The 17,949-nt window shown below is 38.5% G+C and overlaps 1 protein-coding gene across 5 annotated transcripts in view; it reads right to left on the reverse strand.

Annotated features, from left to right (window-relative positions):
- Window positions 1–17,949, reverse strand: part of SCML2 (Scm polycomb group protein like 2) — a 70,549-nt gene that overhangs the window by 13,116 nt on the left and 39,484 nt on the right. For all 5 annotated transcript variants that reach the window (XM_064646701.1, XM_064646700.1, XM_064646698.1 and 2 more), the window contains 3 exons: window positions 10,334–10,584; window positions 5,448–5,583; window positions 3,411–3,614 (listed from right to left, as the gene is read on the reverse strand). In XM_064646701.1, coding sequence (XP_064502771.1) covers window positions 3,411–3,614; window positions 5,448–5,583; window positions 10,334–10,584 — 591 coding nt within the window. The remainder of the gene's footprint in view (window positions 1–3,410; window positions 3,615–5,447; window positions 5,584–10,333; window positions 10,585–17,949) is intronic.

Genomic DNA, 17,949 nt, shown 5'->3' on the forward strand with positions numbered 1-17,949 from the left:
TTCTGTTGTTAACATAAGTTTCCAAATGATAAGCAGAGCATTAAAGGATCACATTTTGTCGGTAGCAGATGCATTAAAAAAATTTTAAAAAGCCAGAAATGACATGAAAGCCTTTATTCACAGATCTGAATTAAGGAATATTTCCATATCGTGTTGCAAAAGAGACAGATAATATACACAAAACCAAAGAAAATGCCCAAGCCTAGCATATTTTAGGCTTCCTTAGGAAATCTGAAGTGTCAATTACTTACACTGTTGATGCAAGGAAGCTTCTGATTAGAGTTAATGCAAGTTAACCAGCTAGCATCAACAACAGGCTCCCTCTCCCATCTGCTTTCATGACAGACTGACCAATGCAAGTGCTTGAAGTTTAAGAGTCAATACGACAGGACAAAAGTGTTTCCATGGCCTGTTCGATTTTTCCAGGCTCCAACGTTCAAATGAAATGCTAATGATTAACAGTCCCACATGTGGCTCAGACACAAGGTCCTCTATATCCTGTTTGGGGAAGGGGTCTCCAAAGGCAAATTTTTGCATGGAACTCAACCAGTTCTGGAGAGCAAATGGGCTGTGAGACCTAGCACAGCCTGACCTCCTGACAAATTTACTGCAAGGTAGTAGTCAGCTACAGGAGAAATTTAAAATGCTTTATAATAGCTTTATGGATCTTCCTATATGACTTTGGAGAAATGACTTATTCTATACCCCTTAATTTTTCATTTTGAAAGAAGTATTGGAAAGAACAATGTTATTTAGAAGTTGTCAGGAGGATAAAGCAAGAAACAGCTGAGCCATTGGTAGTGCCCCAGCAAAACATTCCATGGGGAAAACCCACAAATAAATATTCAGTGAACACACAGCTCCCCTGTACTCTGAACACCTCAGGGGAACCATAAAAACTCCAACCAAGGGTGTGCGATCTAGACCCACAGGCTCAACTGTCTGCTCTGCTTGGGGACAATATGAGCATCTTTCTTCCCAGACAAATGCTAGGGGAAAAAATTAAAAGGAGTACTTTTGAGGTGAAATAACCTCAACCTTTAATGATATATAAACAGGGACTGGAGCTTGTGTGTGCAATCCCAGCCCCCAGGAGTCATACTCATTTCTTTACCTTCCATTGGGTATGTTTTAAATACCACATTCGAGCCAGAAGAAAAGACTGAGAGCTAAACTATCAAAAAATGTGTTTTTCTGATAGTAATGAAACTTATCCAAGAGTCTGATTTTAATTCTCTCTTGAGAAAATTTATCTGAGCCTCATCCCACCAAGCACCACAGTGTCTGTACAACAGGGAGAAAAAAGGGGCTGACACCACCACCATAATGGGCTTGCTAATCAAGCTTTTAATTTCCTTTCAGTTATATTTGCCTGAATTGAAACCTTATGCATCAAGCAAAAATAAAAGGGTTTGTGCCTTTGTTTAAGTAAGAAAAGATGGAAAAATTCTAAATTCAATTTTATTCAAAACAATTATTTTCCTTGGCAGCTGAACTGAAAGAACCCCCTAATTATTCCACAAATTCTAGCAAGATTATTTTATCCATGTCCTCATCAGCACAGTTTCCTCCTACAGCAGGTATAAAACTTGCCATGAAAGCATCAGTTCCCCAAAAGATTTAGATTTCTTTTCTTGTTTTCTGCTGCAACATCCCTTTTTCTTGTCTTAAAAAAAAAACCTAAACAAAACGTGAACAACAAACCACCCACCAAAACCACTTTAAATCAAGAAAAGCTACAAGCAAATACTCTCAAATTTTCATTCTGTAATTCTTTATTTTATTCTACTCTTGCTTTCTTCTTCTTCCTTGCTGTTCATGCACACATATATCTGCAATGTGCTACATTAATCTAAGTCATATTTCGTGGTTCACAAAATATAACACACAAACTTTTGATACAGTGACAGGGAGTGGTTGCTCACCTGCTTCTCAGCAACCTGTTTGACAAGCCAATGAGAAGGCAAGAGCTCAAGAACACCACAAACCCCCTGGGATCTTGTGGCTCACTATCACCTGGACCAGGACTCTACTTCAGGAGCAGTCTACATCACCAGGTTCCTCAAATACAGGGCTACAGAGCTGATTTCTCTGAACACAGGCCTTGGAGTGAAGCCAGATGCAGAACAATATTTCCTTTTTGTACAGAATTTTTGAATGTAAACAAACCACAACTTCATGAGAAATCTGAAATTTCTTTCTGCTATTTGAAATAATTATTTTCAACTACTCAGTCACAGCCCAGAGTTGCCACTGGCCTATGATTTAGTCCTTCATGATAAACAATCACAAACAGAATACTGGTAATGAACATCTCGGTGCATTTTGCTGTAGAAAATTGACTTGCCTGAATTAGGCACAACAAGGAGTTAATAATATAAAAAACTTTCATGCGTATACAAGGAGTTAATAATATAAAAAACTTTCATGCGTATTGCAAAAATGAAGCAGTATCAGTTACAAAACCACACATATACAATGCCATTAAACCTTTACTACACAGCTGAGAAGCAGCATCCATTTTGTGAACAAATTCATGGGGATGCCTAAGCAAGATTACTGTAGTTCTGCTGTACACAGGTTGGGGTGCTGCTTTTTAAATATTCTTATGCAGCAACATCTTTATGAGTATTTAACTGAACCTCTATTTCACTAATCATCTTTCACATCTGGTGTTAATCTAAAGAGATTAAAGTAACGCAAAGTCTTTTTATCACCAGTGATGGAATTATGAATTGATGTGCTAACTGCTATACAGAATATTTCCTAGTCTAGAAGGAAAAAAATGTCAAGAGCAGCTATTCAGTTTGAGATATAAAGATAATTTATCTACAGACTTGCCATCAAAATGTAATAGAAATAAACCTATTCCATATTAGGGGACATAGGTGGATGAAGATCGTGCTACAGTTCTGGGGAAGGGGGTAAGAGAAGCAGCAGCAACTTTAACACGTGGAATCACTTGCCTGGAAGCTAAACAGATTAGTTTGAGACTTGTCACTCACTTGGTTAATGCATTAAGAACACCAAGTATGGATAAGATTATGCAAATGACTTGAATTAATAAAGCTGATTACTTCACTTGTACTGAGTTTACTTTACAAATGTTTGGCTACAGCTGCTAAATGAGGTGCACAAGCTCTGCTTAGTATAAGAACCTAACTGTGCATATGGAATTTAACACTGCTATTGCTAAATTCTAACTTAAAGAATTATTCAAATCACTCTGAACCCAGAGTGAGATAGATCACTCACCACCAGTAGTGAAGGAGTTCACAAGTATATGCTCTTGCCTGTGTTTACATAGCTACAAAAGTGATATAAATTCATTGCAGTTCTTCAGTTCTTCTGCCCTACCTCAAGTTCACAACCGAGTGAAGAAACAGAAGAAACCAAGCATCTTCACATACCAGTTATCATTTCCCCTCCATGATGGCCAGATTTCAGAAATCCAAAGACTGTTTTGGCTTGATAGGCACAATCCACACAAGCCTGTACAGCCTGCTGAAGTACCACATTGACAGGACCTGGTCCAAAGTGGTCTGGAAGCTGCTGAACCTTCTTCTTATCCAGGTGAGGTCCAGAATTTCCATGTTTGTTGACATAAACACACACTGAAAAGGTACAAGCCATATTTACTGCCAAGAAACCAAGACATGTTTCCAAGTTAGAACTGTAAAGTGTCATTTTAGTTTTAATCTCAAGGAAAAGATGTGCTGGTCAACTCAAGAAGCTGAACATGCACACATGCTTTCAGAGCATGCAGAAAGTGCTCTTCCACCAAGGTTCTCCTGCCTGAGTCCTAAACCCACTTTTTCTTCCTGTTCTCTGAAGCCCTTCTCTACCTCACTAATGTAACAAGACTTATATTTTGATATCTCTGCTCATACACTAGTTCCAATAAAGTACGAATTACTGGCAGGTACTCTAAATGACTAAGACACAATTCTGAAAAGCTGGTCTTACCAAGTTACTGTCTAAATTTTTTCCTGTTTAAGAAGTTGCAACAAAGAGAACCCTATGTTATATACCTACCACTGATGCTCATTCTGAAGCACCCATATGGCACTAACATATACATGCACACAGGGCCATTATACGCACACAATGGCTACTGAAGGCCTGTACCTTCAGAAGGTCCAAACCTCTCACACGTGATTCCCACACTGTAACATGGCTTTCTCTGCTAAATAAAATAAATACTTCTCTAGAAACACTGCAAGCTTAGCACAGAAAAACCATACAGGACTTTTGAAAACACTTTTTAAAGAAACAATGTGAAACTGTCTTCCAAAGAGACTTCCAAGGCAGAAAAACATGGGAAAAAGATGCAACTGATAATTTTTTTTTCTTGTTCAACTTCACTATCACATGACAAAAACTGTACCCAAGACATTATTACAGCTTAATAAAGAAATGTGCCTCTGTGGTGATTAAACAATCTAAACATTCTATTACACAAAAGACTGACATTTTCTGAACTGTAGTATGACTTGCACTTAGATAAAAACCAGGACTTCTGAAACTGAAGTACTTCAACAAGAGTCCTCATCCATATCTGTTTACTCTCTGATGTCTGCAAATTGGAGGAAACCTATTTGTACAAATAATCAAAGCTACGAATCAACAAAAATAGTTTCTATAGCATCTTCTGTCTGGGCTCAACAACAACAACTGCCTTCCAAAAGGTTTATTTTCCTAGGAAAAAAGTACATGTTTTCTCCTCATCCATGACTGAAATTGGGAGTGAGAAGAGCCTGACAGCTTCAATTGTAAAAACAGGTTTTAAATGTAAAAAGGCATCCCAAACAAAATTAGCATAATTTATGGCATTTTTAGGCAGATCTGAGATTTCACGTGACAACACAAAAATTGTTTCACTACAGAGTTACCAGTTCCTCAATGGGTTAGTTCATTTACTAACTTATTTCTTTTCTGCCAACTCTTTTCAAGATGCATTTCATTATATTTAAAAGGAAAAAAAAGCAAACATGAGGAAAGAAGAATATATTCCCTCTGATTCCCTTTACTGGGTTTTAACAGAGTTGTTTCTTTTCATGTAAGGGTATACAAAGATAAAATCTCCATTTTGTTATATTACAGTACAGCCTGCATGATATCAGAATATCATTGCTACATCTACTCCCATTTCATACATTAAGCAGTGGGACAGACATGAAAGAACTGTACAGTTTCCTTCTTCAGACAGGAACAAACTGTCAGGTCTAGCAGATCTATCAAAAGCCCCTGTGCCCCAGCACTTATTGCTGTAATGCAGGCATCAAAATACTAGTTCTGCAAACTAACTGGTTCCTACAAATATCTTTAAAAATAAGGTAGTTGGAAAATTATTTAGTAATAAGTTTGCAGTACATTTGCCATAAAATGACACTATTATTTTCCTTGACATGGAACCCATTTCGAACATTTTTTTCTTTGTCTTTTACCTGTGGATATAACTGCTGCAGTTGCACCAGACAAACTAAATCCATCTTTATGTATCTGTGTAGTTCCACTGTCCCCCTCAGGAGATGACTGAGGAGAAGGAGATGCAGGAGTTGGTTTTTCTGGCAAGATTTTTTTCTGTTTAGAGAAAAAAAAACAAAGTCAAAATGTTTAACGTTTTTTAAGGAGTCTGCAAAACCTTTCTGCTATCAGTTACCATCTTAATGAATCTGTGTGGTTCCTTATTACACAAGTATCACACACAGGAAAAAAGGTAAAGTTGTGGAAAGGAAGATCAGAAACTGTCAGTTTGCATTTACAGCTACTTTAGTAACGAAGTGGAAGATAAATGACTTATAAAGGAACCCATCTTTATCTAAAAAGTGGGAAAAGAGCAAGCTTTCTATACAAATTTATGAACTCTTCTAAGCGTTACAAAGCACAGAAGAAGTGTTTTGGATTATTTTCCTGTCCATGCCCTTCCAATCACCTGGGTTTATCACAACTCAAGTAAGTTAGTTGCGCTGTGTATATATTGCCATAAAAAACCTGAGTCACATCTGAACATCAACATCACAGCGAACCTGTATTTTCCCTCAACTTGTTTTGAAGGAGCTGGAATTCTCAAGTAACCACTTTCAGGAACAGGTGCTTCATGAAAGATATCAAATAAACCTGCCATTACAATCCAGTCATGTTGTTGCCAAAACCTTTCCCGTTCCCAAACCAAACTTATTTGAAGCTTATCATATGACAGACAACCACCATTTGCAGCACAGAGATTTCGAAATTGGTCAGTGTGCATTATCTTTTCCACCTGAGAAAAGGAGAATATTTTTGTAATTTGGTTTGGACTGGGCTTTAGAAAAGAGATGTGCACAAGAAAGACCTTTTTAATGTGGTTTGACATACTATGAAAATACATGAAAATTAAAGAAAGAATAAATTAGAGTTGATCATTTCTCCCTTCACTACTTATTCTCACATGAGAACAGATAAAATTCTCATTCTCTCACCTAGTAAAAATTAAGAATATAAGAGATTACTCAAGGTCTTGACACTGCTGAAGGCAGCAGAGACTTGTGGTCATGTGGTAAGGATTTACTGTTAAAACTGATAAATAGTAAAATAAAAATTCAGTCAAGTCCCTAAGGAAGGCTAAGCCCTCTTCCATTTAGCAGTATTCATCCTTCACACTTTTAGAAGCAGCATATTTTCCAAATAATGTATTAAAAACAATGTAGAAAGCAATCAAAACATACACTTCCCTAAAAAAAAGCGGTGCTTAACTTCTTCACAGCATCTATAAAGAATCAATTAACTTCCTTCTGAAATCCAGGGCACTTTGAAGAAAAATTATGGTCCTCTTATAGTTCAGAGAAGATAGGTTTCACTTGAGAAAGTGCTTAGCAATATGGCACTAGTGGAATCACTACATAAGGAATAGACTGCCAAGGTTTGGCATTGCATTGTGAATGAGATGAGGTGGCAGAGGTTAGATACAAAACCAAGCAGTGATGTATTACTTGTCAGGAATTGCCTAAGTATCTTCACACTGGGTGACAGAAAGGTCTCTCTCCATCCTTAATACAGGGAACAAAAATGGACTTGGGAAGATTGAGCTTTTGATCTGAAATCTAATATTCCTGAAGGCCCCCTGGAGCAGGGCCGGCAGTTGTCCATCACCATGCTGGAAAATATGGGTGGTCAAGTCAAGGAGAACGATGAGGAAATCGGGAAAAATAGAGCCATGAAAACAAAATACAAACACTAAACTAAGAGGAACCATCTGCTCTCCATACTAACGTACAAGTGTGGTGAGGCCAGTCAGACATTTCCTACCTTCTCCCTCAGAAGAAAACATAGCACCTTACACTTGCTCAGCTGAGGCTCTCATTCTGTATCCCACACTGAGGAGCAGAAAGCTGTGTGCCCAATGCCATGGTGTTTCACAAGGCAGGCCATGTTCCCAGCAGGGCTCAGCACGTTTCCTTGGTCTGGCTGTTGCTGGCTGGCCCCTGCCAGTTCTGTCTGCCTGCAGAGAGCACTGCTCAGAGTATGGTACCACTGGGCCAACTTCAACCACTGGCTTTACCCTGACGCTTAAAAACTCTTTTTGTGAGGTTGAATTTAGGGCTGTTACGCATACTCAGACCAAGGTGTTTCCTCAAGAAATTCTGAAAGGAATTCTTTGCACTGTTATGCAAAGTGTACTTTTAAAATATAATAAAAGAGATGTAAAGAGGTTTCTTCTTCATTATGACAGAGTAAAAACATACAGTGCAAACTGTGAGAAACAAATGGAAAACAAAATCCATCATGCATCTCATGCTTGTAGGGCAGCTTAGAAAAAAATTTAAATAAAGGAGAAAAATGACGCAAGGGCTCAACATTCCTAGCTGTGCAATAAAAGTTAATATCTGCACAGTGATAAATATTGCAGCATAACAAACCTAAAAGGGTAAAGAAATTCAAACAACTACAGAGTAACAGGCATAGACCAATCTCCCTTAATACAGAGGTTTTGAACTATCACACAGCCAGCTCACACCTGAAGCACAATTATTCAGTCTAAAATCTGGAGGAGTTTTTTTGGATCAGTCTTGGGGGAGAAAGAAAAAAAAAGAAAAAAAATCACTTTTGAATCCCTAGGCACATACCATTTGCATATGTCCTGTGAGGTATACAGGCTGTATGGCACTCCATGTCAGATACACTCTGTCTGTGCACAATTCCCTCAAAGCTGCATTTCACCTCTTTACCCTTATGCTAACAGGTGTAACAGTCCAAAGAAAAGCTTGCACATATGTATAACATCTTGGCAATTTAACCATGTACCAAAGCAATAACAACTTTCTGTGAATTCTCAAAAGGAGCTAACTTTTCAAGTTTTTGATGCAAAAGTTAATGTAGTAAACCTCCCAAATTAGATACATCAAACTTAGATTTTGCGAAACTAACTCTGTTGCCTGGTCCCACAGAGGAAATCCGCAGTGCACAGATTTCACTATGCATCTCAGATTCACTGCCCCAAGACAGGGAGTGTCAGCAGAAACCCCCATTCTCCATCAGTTCCCCCAGGTACCTCACACAGATCAGGTGTCAAATGCAGTGCTCCAAGCAGACACTTTGAGACATCCAGTCTGAGCCCAGAAGCCTCTTCTAAGGGCAAGATATCTTCAACTAGTGTTTCAAAAGATAGATAAAGCCTCTCGATTTCTTTTTAATGAGAGACAGAACAAAATTCATACGTGAAAGTGCGCATCCTGCCATACCTGAGTAAGACCTTAAGATTTGACAGTCCTGTGTTCAATGCTGTACTTTAAAACCTCCCCAGACTTGTGGAGAACACGCCATCCACTAGCTAATGCTGAACAGAAACACCCTTCTCCTCTTTAATCTGTGCCTCTGTGCACTTTCATACACCAAGCAAGAGACAAACAAAACTGGAGACCAATCCCATCAGTTGCCTACCAGTTTGGATGTCCGACTGGAAGGGGCAGGCAGCAGAGAAGACAGTGCTCAGCTTTCAATTTCTGGTCCCCAAGATCATTTCTTATCTTGTGGTCATCATTTCAACAAAGTGCTGCTTCCAGTTTTGTACTAGAGAGTTCTGGTTACGCTCTAATAATGTTACTTCACTAGCACTTTACACTGATCAGCACTGTCACTGAAGGGAGAATTCCCACCTGTGCCATTACTTCACCCCTTTCCACACATCACTAGCAATAGATCCCACAGCCCACACTGATATAGAGTGAAGGAGAAAAGCCGCAAAACTTCTACTTTTTTTAATCTTTGGAGGGGAGTGGGTAACGAACACAAAAAAAAAAATCCAACAGTGTCCCCCACCTCCCACTAGTACTAATGCAAAGGAAGAAGGAGTAGATTGCCTGAGGAAAGACACTGCAGGATTGCTACTCCTCTTTGACAGCCTGCTGTGCATGAGCAAGCCTCAGAAAATAGATCGTACTTCCACAGCAATCCAAATTGCCTGAAATCTGTCCTGCTGTGATCCTATTCTTCCTTGCAGCAGCTGTAGCACTTGTGCTTTTTTGGGGTGGAGCAGACAAAGAAGGAAATAAGAGGGACGGATGTTGTGCAAGTTGTCTACCAGTTGAGCTCCCTGAACTATCTCACTCAGACAGGTTACCCACCAGCACTGGTACCGCATGGGAGCGGGAAGTGGGGTGAGGGTACAGCAGTGTCAGTGTGTACCTGATCAAACAGCTCCACTGCAGGTGAAGCTGGAGGCAGCTGCCAACACTTCAGATCTGACTCAGCTTGGCAGGGAGAAAGGCAGAAAGGCATCATGTCTTTCAGACCAGGGCAGAATTAGGCCCACACCTAGAGAAATGTTTTGCCTGAAAGAAGCTTTGTGCTTCATGATAGTAGTATCTCCCGGATTAGGGTGTATCCATGAGATTCATTTGGCAAATCCAGCTGTATGCTTAAGAAGCCTAAATTATGCAACAAAGCCCTCACTGTTCTTTTGTTTCTAACCCAAAACAGAACAAAAAAATAAAAAAATTACACATGCTATATATATGGTTCAGTAACAAACTAACTCAGACTAAAAAGCTTAAAGGCTTTCCTGGCTCTTGCAATTTTACTGGGAATGGCTATTCCAGAATAGCATTTTTCAACACCAACTACTCACCCATAAATAATTTAGTAATCTTGTTTGGGAATAAAATAATCCACAGACTCTTACACTGAAATATTCCAGGATAGCTATTCTAGATTTTTTCTTGCAATCAGTTGCTGAAAACAGTAAAGCCCTGAAGGCTGAAGAGAAGACAGAAAATTTAATAATAATAATAATAATAATAAAAAAACTCACTCCAGAATTTTGCAGTACAAAGTAAAGTAGTAGATAAGGACTAACCTTTTTTCCAGGTTTTAAACTTTTTTTCCTTGTTTTAAGATTTTCAGTATGAGAGGTGCTTTTTGTCAGGGGAATATTTTTAGGAGACCGGCCCTTCTTGGGAACTGCAGACTGTCCAGGGGGTTTGCCCCGACCTGGTTTCCTGCCTCGCTGTGCTGGTACTGGAGTAGATTTCTGTGGAGACTGCATTGAACGCCGGGTCACTTTGGAAGGGGAAGATTGGATTTTTGCACTGCTCTTTGTAATGGAAACTGAGGAAAAACAAAAACAAAAGGGAAGGGGGGGAAAACCTCAAAATGAACAATGGAAAGCAACTTTTCTAACAAAGGCTTAAAAAAAGAAAAGTGTACTGCACAATTTACATTGTAAAATAAATATACTTTGTATTTTGAACTTAAGTGGTTGGCATGAAACTATGTAATTCTATTGAAGCCAAAGAGAGAACTCTTTGTACCCATTCTTTTATAAGAACTTTCCTAAGAGAAAAACATTCAAATAAGAATTGGAAAAAAAAAATAACAAAAAACCCCCCAAAAATAATTAATCCACTCACCTTATAAATGCTTCCCATAATTTGATTATGATATTTATAAAGTGCCATTCATCAAGAAGGCCTTCATGAAGAAGGCCACAAACTATACAGCCTGTAATATATCCCCTTTCCTCTAAGAGCCATTCCACAATTGCAAGACATGCCAACAACTTCCAGGGCGCTACAAAACAATTCTGAGCAGCAAAGAAAATCAGCCCACTGACAATGAAAACTGCTGACAGGTAAAAAGTCATTAATGAGCATTTCTCTGAGATGCCAGTTTAGAAAGTTAAGTTCACATAACTATATCCAGATTTTTCTGCCTCAAACCATTTGGAAGAAGGACATCCAAAAATCAAACACAAAGTATCATTTTTATTCATTCTTTACATTGAAGTGGTTTTCTCCCGTGAAATGAGTGAATCTCCCATCCCAATACAAATTCAATACGGGATCCCAATAGATATCCACTTGAATATGATCCAATATGCATATGATATGACTGCATTATAATCTGGTGTGAAGCTGCAGGATGTGATCAGATTTCATTGAATTGAACTTCCTAGTTAAGAGTCTTTTCCATCCAATTCACTCTTCTCTCAAATAACAACGATGATTTTATTTTATCTATTTCCCAACCAATGGACAGATTAAAACACTAAAAGGATGCCAAACAGAACCTTCATATAAGGACATATCCTCACTGAAAAGACACGCCACACCATGCTATAGTGGCACCTGTGGCTAAAAAAAAGCAAATACTAAGTCCAGAAGGCCAATAAATATTCCATTTTGTTGACCTGCTTGCTGGCAGGCAGACAGATTTTACAAGTTGCGGAACAGGTAAGAAGATGAAAATAGGAAATTTTGTGACATCAAACCACCTTTGTTGAGAAGTATGATAAAGAAACACACAACATATTTAAGCCTTTACGCTCAAAATTAGCTTTCTAGTATCACACTGCTTCTACCACAGCCTTTTGCATCTCGCTGATGGTGAAACTCAAGTGATTTACCATAACCTTAAATACTATGAACCTAATGTGACATAACTTTGAAGTACTGCAAATTAGGGTTCAAGCAAGCTTTAACTACGTCAGTCACCAGTGCCTGATCCAAAGCACTAATGCAGACTGGAAGTGGAGCACACGGGGCTGCTACTTCTGGATTTTTGTGATTTTGGAATATTTCTTCGAAAAGATAACTATGTTGAGGCTTTCCGGTAACAAAGGAAAACACAAAATGAAACACAAAGATAAATTTGAAATGAGATCTCAAGAAAATAACATATATAAAGACTGAGTAACAGTTTTAATGTCTAGCTCTCTGAGTGATATTCAACAGTCCAGCTTTACAACTGTTACTTTAACTCCATATTTTTACTCAGGAGTTAAATGTTATTAAGTATTTGCAATAGAAAATGTCACAGTAAGATGAAATACACACTGTGCGCAGACTTCTTATAAAATACAAGTAGTCCTGACACACATTTCTAGAGCTGTAGGATCATTTACATACATTGCTATTTGCCTGATTCAGTTATTAATCTAATATTCCTAAATGGCAGTTCAGAAGAAATCTCTGGTTGCAATCCTAATACACCAAATACAGATGTGATATTTCCTAGGTATCTGAGAACGACCACCTACTGGATGTGCAAAGCGATCACTTTCCTTTTATTTATGTATGCCAAAATGTATTTTCATATGCAATGACAGCTTAAAATAAGATGAACAGAATTTTAACCAAATGCTGGTACAGCATTACTTTTATGTCCCTGAATGGCAACTCATGTTAAGCTGTATGTCTGGAAAGCAAAACAATATCAACTATATGCTGTACAATGCAGTAATACATATTATTGTGCCCTGTATTTGCTTACAACAATATAAAATGCAGCTATTTACTTTTGCCACACAACTATGCATTTAACAAAACAATCACGACCTTGTAAAGAAATGTTTAACAAATTCTTTGTGCCTCTGTCTATGCTGAAATCTAGCAAATGCATTCCTGTTCTCGCATAGTAAAGACACAGATAATGTTAAATACATAGCTACTTTCAAGTCAACAGGTTCTAGGACCACAGGTATGAGTTTTGGGACACTGGACAATCCCTATTCCCTTCCAGAAGGACATTTACTGGACAAAGAGTAACAATGCAATCAGCTCCAACCACTTTAGGTTGCACTATTGAACCACATGCATCAAGTACTACCTTATCTCAGCATCTTCCTACCTGTGTACGCCAGAGGAGCAAATATTAGCAGCATTAACCATTAAGGGGGGGGAATCAGGTCCCACTGGTATTTTTCCTTCTGCCTAGGGCTGAAGCTGCTTTTTTCAATAGGCAGGACTGCAACAAAGCCCATGCTGCCTGGGCAGCCTCCTGGAGATAGCAGCAAATAAGGAGGCTGCTATTTGCATTTGTTGATTTAAGAGAGGATGGGGGGGAGCGCAAGGGAGTGGGAGACTGCTAAAGTAATTCCCATATTGTCTGCAGGCTGTATTGACAGTGATCATCAGTCACCTGCTCATACTTCCTTCAGCCCGGCCTTCAGAGGGAGACCAAAGGTTACACCGGGTCACAGGATCTGGAGGGAAATGAAAAGACATGCAAAATCAAGCTGCCAACCCACTGCATCTGTAGACAGAGTTATCCCCACATGGCCACATGTTCCAAAAACTAAGACATTTTAATAGTCTCATGAGAACTTGTTAAAATATAACGATGAAGAGAATAGAGAGGAAAAATGCCAAGCTCTGCTTGCAATTACTGCAGTATTTAGTTGGGATATTTACAACCAAAAAAGCACATTCGCCTTTTCAGGATGCTGCTTTGCATCACAAAGGCCTTCTCATTTGCACAAACAAAATCAAGTATTTGTGTCATGTTCCTCTTCTACACAAATATCCACTGCTCCAGTTTCTGGAGTGGGATGCGCAGCTTTCCTTCCTAAGTATCTTATTTACACCCAAAACCTGTACTGGCACTCTCAATAACCAAACAGCAGAGACCACACTATACAGACATACTTCACCATAGTAACGTTAGCAACTAAACAGTGTTTTCAAAGTTCACAGAGCTCTAGTAATACTGCCATGTTTGTGTGGGCTATAGGTGACTACCTTCGTGCAACTCACAAACAGCTTTCACACTTTCAATCACTTCTCTTTCAAAATTTTCTTCTTTTTCCCCCCCCAAGCAGTTCTGTGAGAATGCCAACACCTACAAACTTTGTGTCCAGTGCACATAAGAGAAACCTCAAATCCTGTATCCTGGAACTCACAGCCTAAAGATGTGTGGCTGCAACTCAGCCCTAGTTAGAACAAGCAGATCCACTGCAGTCAACTGAGCTCATTTGCATGAGAAGGACATGAAAGATTAGACTTCACATGAAGGCCAAATTCTACTTTGCAGAAGCAAAAAAACCGCCCAGACACAGGCAGGTGTGCAAAATTTGACCCCAGAATATTATCTCCAAGATCTCTTGCCAGAATAAGTCAGATATTTAAGGCAACTGTGAAATCTGAAGTTACTGAAACCTCTAGTACTTGGGAAGGGAATGGAACAGATGACAGCTCAGAAGCCTGAATTCTCATGCAATTCTAATTACTAAAATTCCCTCAAATAATCCACAGTGACAGTTTCACTCCATGTTTTTATGCAAAGCAGGGGAAAAAAGGTTCAGATTTGTAATATTTAAACATCATAAATCTACTGTTCAGTTAGTGTCACCGAACAGCAATTACAAGACAAGACTTAAAAAAGCTCAACTGAAATTACACAAAGCAATATAGGGGCTCTCTTTGCTGCACATTCTGTAAACACAGCATTGCTACCTGAGGTGAAGGTGCCAATTAGGACAGTAAAGACAGCAGTTCACTGTTTAAACTAGGTTTTCTTTCGAGACGGAAATTATTCTATTTGTACTGTAGTATTGTTCCTATGCCCCCACTGATACGCAAATCCAATGTTCTTCTGAGAATATAAAAACTAGGTCCTTCTCTCATCTACAGCTGAAGAAAATGAGGCAAAGAGATTAAGCAACTTACCCTAAATCCATGTGAGCATTCCACAGCAGAAGTAATGGAAACATATCTCCCGAGTTCTAGCCTGGAATTTTAACTATAAAATTAACCTTCTTTAATACTGTAAGTTATTATCATGATAGTTTTGACAACTGGCAAAGGAAGTGGAAAAGATTAGCAATTTTTCAAAACAGCTTATTGCCAAGGATTATAAAAATTTATGTCCTTATGTCTCAATTGAACAAGAGAGCCATACAAAAGCATAAATATCTGTAATACATTCCACCTCTTTCTATCTGTGTTTGGATTACTTCTGATTAAGAGGTAGCTGCAAGATACTAATTGATATGTTGCTACGATACAAAATCAGTTAAAAGTAATTATTTTGCTATCTAAAAAGCAACACTGCACTTGGAAACTCCAACATCCACCTTGGCAAGACATGGACACTACAACATGCAATTTTCCTCTTTCTAGATTTTAGTTTCTAGTGCCAGTATAATAAAAGAAAGAAAGAAAATCTCTTGCTATTTTCTGCACAAATTTTTAGCCTTTCACAGCCTTGAAAGGTGAAATGGAGAGCTCCAAGCAACACAAGACAAAACTGGAGGAAAGGAAAAGCACTTCTCTCCTCCTGATTTTGCCAGGCAGCATTGTAGCACCTTCAGTCCCTCACCCCTAGCCCTAGTCTCCCACATTTTCAAGAGACAGGTAAGACAGCCCCTAGAGAACTGACCAGCAAAAATACCATTTAAGGTGCATCAAAACCCACTGCTAGCCAAATTAACACATATCACTTTCAAAAAACCCAACTTTTAATAGCTCAGCTGGGGCAGGGGATGTGTGGGAGTAGGGGGTACAAGCAAAACAAAAGAAAAACTCCTGCAAAGATCTCTCAGTTAGTGCTCAGAAACCAAGATCCTTCTAGTCTCACCCATCAACAAGCACTACCACTGCAACCACATCAGCAAAAAAACCCAACCCAAACCAAACCTAACTAAAAAAAAAAAAATCTCCTGTATTTTGTTGATAAAAATCTGAGAAGGAAAACAAGGAAGAGAACTAGTAAACACCTCAAACTATCAAAGCAGTACAAACTTGAGTTACCTGAAGAGAGTTTCAGTGTGCTGATGATGAATCTAGCAATAAGACTAGCAAAGCCCAAGCCTACACTTAGGTACAAATTTAACAAACTGATTTTTTACCCCATCATTACTGATTCTGCCCTGGTTTTGCCATTATTTTTCCCCAAACAGCATAAGCAGTATGAAAGGTGGGCCCAAAATGAAATAATAAAATGCAACAAGCTTCACAGGAAGAAAAAAAGAAATACAGCATGGATAGTGCAATGCCACAATTTGTTTTGTCTCAGTATCTGAATGACAGCACTTATACTCTGGACACAACTTATACGTACTAACACAGATTTGGAAAAAATACACTCACAACCACTTACTGTGGGGCTTGGCACAAGTAACTTACTAAATCTTTACTGCTTAGTTTCCATATAAGTAGGGCCTTGTATTACTCGAGCTGCAGGTAGGAGGTCTGTACAGTAGTACAACTTTCTGCTCTGAGTATACTGAAATACCTGCAGTATAAGACCTGAACAAGTGAAATTAAAAAAAAATTCCACGCAGCAGTCAAAAATACATGTGTTGGAGTACTTCCAATTTACAAGAAAATTACAACTACCTTATAAATAAACATGGTAAGATGGTAAGGGAACCAGACGTACAGTAAGGTCACAGCTTTGGGAAAGGCAAAACCTTTATTTAAGTGATTACTGCACTGTAGCAGCACCATCCAGGCCTTGCTGCAGGATGTCAAGAAACATTAATACCAAATAAAAAAGCTTAACATTTGAGAGAATGTGGCAAATCAGATTTTAGCCTGAAGCACTGAGGAGTTTTTCATGTACAATTCTGAAGACAGCATAAATCTGCTTACTGTATGTGCCTGACTTAACTACTGTGACCTGCTCATGAAGAGAAGTTGGCTGCACTGACAGAGAAATGAAACCTCCAGTAGTATGGAATTGTACCATTTCACCTTTTTTTCTTTAATGAAACTTAATTACCATGCTTATCTGATTTTTTTGCCTACTCCAAACAACATAGTCTTTTCACAGACCTAACTAGCTCTGTCTGAAGTTTTAGCACTTCTTTTGTTTCATCTGCAAACAGGGCAGTACTTATTTAGGTTTATATTGATGTTGCACAATCATGTGCAACTCAGCTGAAAATACAGCACAGCTATTTTCACATCATTTCATCAGTAACAGAGAAGATCATCTCCAGTATCTAGCTTGGTAAAATCTACCAAAGTAAGCATTGAGAACATGAACTGAAAATTAAATAAAACTAAACTAAGAATTCATAAAATAGACAAATCATGATCATCATGATCATCATCATCATCATGGCTAGGCCTCGCGAAAAAAGATTTGGGAATGAGATACTTTTAAATCTCTGCTTCAGCCTGTGCTGTTCTTATTGCTGCAGACAGTTTTTGAAGGAGACCTTTAACATCACAGGCTGATTAGTGTAATGAAAGAAGATTGCTCTCACTGACAATAAATGGACTGAATTGGGAGAAAAGCAATGAGGGAACACAGGATGTGGAAGAGTGGGAGATAGAGAGGGAAAGAAGGAATATGACTAAGGATAAAAGTTACAGTGTATCACTTTTTTTTTCTTAATTATTTCATTGTCTTCCTTTGGTCCCCCAAATTTTCTCCTGTAGACCACAGAGAGCAGTTCCTCCTTTATGAGTTCTTGCATCACCTTCATCCTTCAAAGATCCAGCTTCATAAGGCTGTGGGGATCATGAATATATAGAAACTGATCCCTCTCCAGATGCTGCTCACATCTAAGTGATGGATACTACTTAATATTGAAATCAGTCATGATTTGTCCCCAGTTGTTCTTTTGTTTTTTCTCTTTTATGGAAAAGAGTTTACTTCCATTATAAACAAAAGAGGTGGGTTGCCTAAGTAACTGCCATTTGCATATAATAACTAAACAGTAAAATAAATTTATACAGAAACAGC

The sequence above is a fragment of the Pseudopipra pipra genome, chromosome 2, assembly GCF_036250125.1.
Source record: "Pseudopipra pipra isolate bDixPip1 chromosome 2, bDixPip1.hap1, whole genome shotgun sequence".
Classification (NCBI taxonomy): Eukaryota; Metazoa; Chordata; class Aves; order Passeriformes; family Pipridae; genus Pseudopipra; species Pseudopipra pipra.